The sequence below is a fragment of the Haliotis cracherodii genome, unplaced genomic scaffold, assembly GCF_022045235.1.
Source record: "Haliotis cracherodii isolate W230 unplaced genomic scaffold, xgHalCrac1.p SCAF_3, whole genome shotgun sequence".
In the NCBI taxonomy this organism is placed as follows: Eukaryota; Metazoa; Mollusca; class Gastropoda; order Lepetellida; family Haliotidae; genus Haliotis; species Haliotis cracherodii.
Window position 1 is genome coordinate 30157243 of NW_027266286.1, and position 8083 is coordinate 30165325.

The 8083-nt window shown below is 39.2% G+C and overlaps 1 protein-coding gene across 1 annotated transcript; it reads left to right on the forward strand.

The window, feature by feature from the left end:
- The first annotated feature begins 730 nt into the window (after positions 1-730).
- LOC139474295 (A-kinase-interacting protein 1-like) lies at positions 731-6719 on the forward strand. Its single transcript, XM_071257248.1, has 5 exons — positions 731-820; positions 1379-1513; positions 2002-2082; positions 2989-3093; positions 4231-6719. Exons 1-5 carry the CDS (start codon positions 809-811, stop codon positions 4372-4374), a joined length of 477 nt encoding a protein of 158 aa, XP_071113349.1. The 5' UTR covers positions 731-808; the 3' UTR covers positions 4375-6719.
- The last annotated feature ends 1364 nt before the right edge of the window (positions 6720-8083 follow it).

The following is an 8083-nucleotide window of genomic DNA, read 5'->3' on the forward strand; positions in this document are numbered from 1 at the left end:
TCGCTCATAGACTCACTCATTCACTCACTCACAGACTCACTCATTCACTGGGTGTATACTTTCTTTTGCCCGCCAGTGTAGTCATTTGATGACTGATATCACAGAACAGAGAACTTCAACTGCATTTTTGTGTGCATGATGGATCTTTATTCAACAAAAGTGAGGGTTAAAGAGGAGGGGTACATGTCCTTCCGGCATTAAGGGGGTCAACATTCGTTCACATGCCTCTCGTGAGTTCTGGCGCATATGTCATCTATAAAGTCAAACTCTGCCTCTCGACATTAGGAGTGTGTGAGCGGGTCTTTTCTCATATTTTATATAAATGCAGAATCTAAGTAATGTTCTCAATGACAACAACTGATATCTATATTTCCGAACCTGTATTGTCAGCCTGTGTTATATATTCTGTCCTATTGAATAACAACTGAATTTTAATTTTGAAAAAGTATATTTCACCAATGAGATAATATCATTATATATTGTCATGTGCACAATCAAGCAAATGTGAATTTTCTACATTGACAGTGGATCCAATATAATTTGTGTGCAAATATATTAACTATTTCGAAATTAGCTATGTATAATATCCTTGAAAGGCTCACCATACCTCTAGCCTCAGTAAAATATATCGGTTTGTTGTTGTTGCTGTTTTAAAACTCAATGATTTATTTTATGTGTGGCTAGCCAATACATCTTTTGCTTTGATTACCTCCCTTGAATGAAGGGAGATAAGCAAGTTCGAAACCGTTGAATTGAGAAGTCAGAAGAAGAGTTGACAAACAAGCCAGGATAATAGATCTGCTTTAAAATGTCTTTGAAGGTTATTCGTTTCTGAATGCTCTTGGATTAATTCTTAGTTACTTATATATTTTGTATCGTCTACCTTGGTAGGCAAACGTGTTATGAATTCTGCCCTTTCATGGCAAAAAATTATGAAAAACAATTGAAGAGGCTCAGGCTAATTGGCGGTCGCGGCAAATTTGATTAAAGTTCCTCAACCAGGATTTTGTAGTATTTTCATTCAAAAGTTCTGATGTACATCAGCATGATCAGTCAAGCAGTCAATGGTTACCCTGATTACCCTCCATCACCCGAAATACATGTGGTCACTTTTCACTTTCAGTGTAGTCATGAGTGATGATGTTCTAAATTTATTCAGCTAATGAAAAGATTAGGACACGTGCAAAGCAATGTGTAGAGCAGATATCATCAGACTTTGGTACAAATTGCACATGATGTCAAGCGAGATACTTTGCTGTTTGTGCAAAGTAATCTGTTTACAATGCTGCCAGGTTTTCTGCAGAAGTGTATTCACTATTCACTGTTCTGGTAACATATAGTTCCTTATTGGTAAATACAACTTCCTTTGATTTTTCAGCCATGTTTGGGAGACATGTGGGCTGAGAGCACATTAGAGCGAGCTTCACGGGTAGGGCAGGAAGTGCTGGAAAGAACCAGGGCCAGGAAGGTGGAGTGGCCATCACACAAGCAGTATGGCCACAACCCTGTACAGGTGAGAAAACCAGAACCAGAACCAGGTTCCAGTGTTGATCCTAAGTGTCCCAAGCCTAATGGCTATAGTTGTTGCAATTGTTACCATGGTTACAGTGCCCCTTGCATCCATTACTACTTGATGTAGTGATATGAAGAGATATACAGGTTGTGTGCTCATAAAATACCCGCGTATTAAAATCATCTCGTCACTACAAGGTCGGGAACATAGTTGTTTCCCTTTCTCATACCAGTATCCTGTGAGCATAGTTGTTAGCAGAGTTGCATGCCTGAGGTGTGGCATAATTGTGGGTTCGAATCCTGGTTCATGTTTCTAGGTTTGTCAGTAGCATACCCATGCCATTGGATTTCACCAAAGTGGTAAACATCTAAGACCTGCGTCATTTCGGCCTTTCCTCCAACATCAAGCTGACTTACCGTGATCGAACTGAAATAGTGTTAAAAGTGCCATAAAACACATCAGACTGTCTCTCTACATGTGTCCACCAGGACCCCCATGTGTACACGTCGCTGGATGATGCACTGGCCAGTATGCTGCACTATATGTCGGTGACCACCAAGGACTGCAAGGTGAGCTTGAACATAGAAATACTGTAGTCAACCTATTTTATGCTGTTTCCCCCTTAACCAGAGTAAAATAAAACCTGTGTAGAATAGGTCATGCTTGTTTGCCATAAAAGGTGATTATGCTTGTTGTAAGAGGCGACTAACAGGATCTGGTAGTCAGGCTTGCTGGCTTAGTTGATGTATGTCATCATATCCCAATTGCATGGATCAATGCTCATGATATCAATCACTGGATCCTCGGTCCAGGCTAGATTATTTACACACTGCCGTCATATAGCTGGAATATTGATGTGTGCAGCGTTAAACAACACACAACCAAGCAAAAAGTAAGATGAAAGTACTGTAATCTACATGATAAGCGCCCAGGGCTCTCTCAAAATAAGAATTAGGGGGCTCTTATTAGAATATTATTTTGGTGAAAAAAACAGAGTTGAAAGATCGTTAATTTCGTGGTTTATGCTGACAGCCTGAAATGTTTATATACGACAGATATATTTTTCCTGAATTTAATTTCCCAGAAGTAAGGGTGCATATAACACAAGTGCGTATTATACACGAATAAATTTAAGTCTTGTGGACATTGATCAATCGGTAGGGTGCTATTTGGGATTGTTCACTTGCCAGTATATCAGCAAATATCGCCGTGGGCCCTTATTAGAGAGGGGCGCTTATTACGTTGAATACGGTACTCTCTTTGTACCCCATCCTAAATAAATTTATCACTATCAACCTGATGTGTAACATCGTTCTACATTGAAAACGCTGTATGTCATTTCCTGACTACTCTGATTGTTAATTCCTGATAAGGACAATGCATGTAGGTTTCAATGATATCCTGGCACAGACTGGGAAGAAAGGATTAACATTTGCCCATTTCTTTATGAGGTTGTTTGTATTTCTTTATACCAGCGTTATTACAACAGTGCAGGCGGATCCCAGCTGAGTGCCTCGGACACCCTCCACTGCAGCAGATTCCACACCCCGACATACACCGCAATACACAAGACAAACCCAGTAGGTGCCAGCTATACCATACCTGTCAAGATTTTGAGTTTTAACATGATGCCTTTTTTGCAGAGAAACTTTGTTTGTTTGTTTGTTGTTTAAAGCCACACTCGGCAATATTGCAGCTATATGACAGCAGTCTATAAATAATCAAGTCAAGTCAACCAGAAAATCCAGTGATTGACATCATGAGCATCAATCTATGCAATTGGGATATGATGACATGCATCAACACTTGTCACCGAGCCTGACCACCGATTCTAATAGTCGCTAGCTGCATGAGAATGTTTTTATTAATACATAATGGAAAGCAAAAGATTTTGTCAAATGTCATAAGTGCAAATTAACACCGATATGTTATAAAACTCTAAGAAACCCAAATGTGTGCCAGTAATTGTCAAGACAAATAGGTCATTCATCACAAATTCTATTGTGAAAAAATGTCTTTGGATGAGAAACTGAGGGCCTCCTGTAGATTATTGTAGAGTATGATGTGATCTTGCACCTGGCACTGATAAATCATTTGAGGTTTGGTAGGTACTAGGTAGACGAGATGTGGGATATCTCATCAATGGTGGTCATACTTGGTGACTTGGCTGATTGTGTGGCAAGGTACCCTGAAGGCATGGAAGGTTGCTTATGATATCAATCACTGGATTGTGTGGTGCAGATTCAATTATTTACTGGCATCTGTCATATAGCTGGAATATTGCTGAGTGCGGCATTAAACAAAAAGGAAACCATTGACTTGCTGGTAGCTTTAACAAATCATGTAAGATTTGTATCACTTTAGACTTTCCTTGTTTATTAGGGGTATGGATGACTCAGTCGTCTAAGGCAACGCAATTCGCTGTGCAGGGTTGCATCCCTTGGGAACGCCAGACACCTAAGATCTAGGGTTCGAAAACTAGTTCACCCTGATTATGTTTCTAGGTTTGTCAGCACCATACCCATGATTGTGGGTTTCACCGAAGTGGTAAACGTCTAGGATCAGCATCCCCTCATGTTTCTTCCCACAGTAAGCTTATATGCAGTCATATAACTAGAATACTGCTCAAAGTGGCGTTAAACTTGCTCACTCGATTATTAAGCTGAGACATCATCATTTAAGGCAATGTTAAACCCAACTCATTCACTTACTCTCAGCTTCAGCGGACAGAGGATGTGCACATTCTCGTCGAGCCTGGAACCTACGCTGTGTCGGCCGGAGCCTGGGGCACCCAGTACCAGCAGAAACATGTCGTCCACGTCCGAGAGGGAAACACCGTCAACATGGACTTTGTGTTATGACAGCCTCAGCCTGACATCGGCTTTTATAAGTCATACTAGTCATTATCATGATTATCTTACTGTTGATATAGCAGTCACTATATTAAACACAGATGGCTTTTTTTGCCACCATGTCAATGATGTCAACATTAAAATTTGATATTTCTCTGCCAATGCAATATCCTGTCACATCGATGCCAAATATTATATTGATATAACTTGCCAAAACGTTATTGCCAAAATGTATAATAAGTGATAAGGCTTCCGTTTCCCTTTTATTGTTTTGTTACCCATGCTGTGTCAATTCTACAAATATAGTGAGCCGTGTCATTATTTGAGGGTTTTTTTAAGGAACTAGAGTTCTTCCAGTTTGGACACAGAAAACATTCAGAACAATCTGTGTTCACTTATTTCAAATGTAGTGCATTGTTTACTGTTTTTATACTTTTACAAATATAGAGTTGTGAGATTTAATTATACAGAATCTCTTTCAGCTTTACAATAAGAAACTGTCATTATGTAAGGCTATCAATTTACATTAAATCAGTTATATAAATAGTCTACAGCATCATAGCTTGAACAGTGCAAGTGTAACATATTTAGGATAAGTTCAATGATTTAGAACTGTGTGTGAGTAATTCAGTATTATTTTGGTGCCTAATTTCATTGAAATCCGACCTGTCACTCCAATATGATACCTCTCTGCATGATGTTCTGGAGATGCAGATTTCTGAATCAAGGTGGAAGAGGAATGAAGCCAAATTGTTTAACAAACCTGACATCTGATTGGCTCAGAATCCCACTCATCTGATTGGGCTGTCAAAGGTCACTCAGGGTTCACTAGATGCGTCCTTCTATGGAGGTGTCCTGAGATCTTAGTGCAGAGAGGTATCATGTTGGAGATCTAATTTGAAGGAGATAGTGCTACCCCAAATCATGTCAATCAAAATGACTGCCCAAACAAAATAGTGTTTCTCCTTTGACAAATTTGAGATGTTTCAACATGTTCAAGGGTTTTGTCAGATGTTATTATCAAAGAGAATGGGTGATAAGGGCAGGTGATTAGAAATATGTTGTTTTTATTTGGATTAATCATGCTTATTATCACCTGTTCAATGAATATTAAGTTACCCCTGATGAAGGAAAGTTATGAAACTGGCTCTGGAGTTTCTGGTTCTGAACAGGCTCTGATTCTAATGGAAGTTTGTGTGGAACATTACTGATAGACTTTTCTATAATTCTTTGTTCCACTAAAAGTCATACCTTCTTTCATCTCCCTAATGAGATTCCTATAGAGGTGCTTAACAAGTGGTAAATATCAAGATGACTCAATCTTGTCTGTTTCTTTGTCTGTGGTAGATATTTTCAGAATGATTGTCCCAAGCAGTGCTATGATGTAATGTAGGTCTGCAACAGCTGTGGAGATGATGTACAGGGCTTAGATCCACTTCAACAGATTGATGTTACCAGAGGTGTTGGAACTGCTGTACTTTACAAAGACATAAGCCTCAAAATAAGTATCACTTAACGGTTAATATAGTGGAACCCTGTTAAACTGGACAGTAGCATTTCCATTGATATCATCCTGATTAACAAATGTCCAGATTTCACTGTAATAACACTTTGTATCAGTGTGAGGCTTCTGGATTAGCAGGGTCTGGACTAACTAAGTTTTCAGTATACATGTTGTATCTTGCTTGCTGTAGTTCTTGGTTTTCAGGACCATTTACCCTTTTTTTAAGTCTGTGCAATAATCTCTGTGTGTGCATTCGTGTGTCCATCTTATGATAGGATGTGCAATACATATTCTTCCTATTGTTTAGTCTTGTGTTGAAGAATGTGCCTGTTGAACATATTTTGCAATGGTTGAGTGAGTGCGTAATATCACGGGAGCAGCAATATTGTATTCATTAATAGTGATTGTGGTGTTCAAGTCTTTGAAAGGCATTTAAAAGTGATACACATAAGGAAGAAAATTTATGTATGTCAACTTCTTTATTATGAGGAACACAACATTCTGAGTGTATACTTACTCGTTCATCATTCACCTGAAGGAGTAAGTATATACATATATATATATGTACTGCAAAACGTTTTACTCCTCATAATAAAAAAGTTGACATCCATAAATTCTCTTCCTGATTGTGGTGCTGCTAAGAGAAATTGTGCATGTTTTCATTCTTACTTATATTCAAAAACATTTTGGTTAATTTTATGCCTGAACAATATCTTTCATGTTACATGTCCAAATCTCACCACAAATAGCTGTAAGATTGTTGATGCTGTGTTGAGCAATATTCACTCACATATTCCAGTATCAGGGTTATATTGTTGGTTTGGATATATGTGATGTGATAATGGTACATATTTACTTATATCACAGTGCAGAATAAAGTTTATTTTACTAAATTTATTTTGTGTTCATTATTTGTTATGTCCACCCGTCCTCTATTTTGTATTGTCAATGAATCCAAAGATGCATGTGTGCAAATGTACAAAATGACCACAGCCTTTTGTTAGTTCCATGACCATATATACCCGGTTCCCCCCATTCTCCATTTGTTGTTTGATGCAACACTCCACAGTATTCCAGCTGTGAATAATGAAATCTGGACAAAACAATCCGGTGACTGATATCATGTCCACTCTATCTGGGTACGATCACGCGCTATCACCTAGGTAACTGAGCTTGATCAACCATCACAACAATCATAGGTTTCTGGGGACCAATTCTATCCCACAGGGTTGATAACTCTCCATAACCCAATACAGGCGTATCTGCATGGACTTTAACATCCTACACCAGAAGATTATTGCACTTACATAGCGACATGCATGCACGTGTGGGGCTGCTCCGGTCTAATGCCGGTTATATAGTGCTAGCCTATCGACATCATGCCCCAGTCCGACCCACACGGAGCAAGCTGACCTGTCCTTGTTTTATCCCCTAAATGCCAAACCCCAGGGAGAGGAACATCTACATTAATGTGTTTTGTAACTTTCCACTCTCCAAGCAGACACCCTATACAGGTGTATCACCATGGACCTCAAAGCCTTGGACAAGAGTTACTGTGTAGGACATTTAGCAAGGCAGTGCTGAATGTTGCTGTTAAAGGGTTGTCTGCTCTCAGTGTTGTCCGAGGTTCCACTGTATATAGTTTTCACAGTTCTGGGACAGTAAGACTGATTTGCTTTGAGCGTGAATGTTTTACATTGTAGTCAGCAAGTTTTCACCTTTGTGACTTTGACCTGAACAGAATGAACTCTGGATCAAGCATGACAACGATCAACAACGATCCATAGTCAGGGAACAAACAGCCATGTGACATGGCCTTAAACTGTTGGCTTCAGGACAAGCATGGTGTATTTGAGACCCATTCCTAGTTCTTGTACACACTTTCGTTATGTCCTAGAATGAACATAGTTCCCATAGGATTTTTTCCAACGGTGGCTTAGATGACTAAATAGGATAAGATGTGTTTGTTGTTTAATGACTGCGGACAGTAAATAACAATCAAGTGATAAATATTGTGAGCAACGATCCATGCCATTGGGTATGCACGCATGCAATCAACCCTGCCACACAATTCATTTGGTCGCCTCTTACAACCAGCAGAGACTGCCGGGGACCTATTCTGACCTGGAACCCTCCCCTGGGGAACAATAAGGTGTGTCATGTGATAAATACATTGTAGATAGCATTCAATATTAAAATAATGAAAAACAAAAA

Excerpts from the sequence above, each read along its gene's own strand:
- LOC139474295 (XM_071257248.1), top strand. Across the intron at positions 1,514-2,001 it reads ATGGCCACAACCCTGTACAG|GACCCCCATGTGTACACGTC; the intron begins GTGAGAAAACCA and ends TGTGTCCACCAG. Across the intron at positions 2,083-2,988 it reads TGACCACCAAGGACTGCAAG|CGTTATTACAACAGTGCAGG; the intron begins GTGAGCTTGAAC and ends TCTTTATACCAG.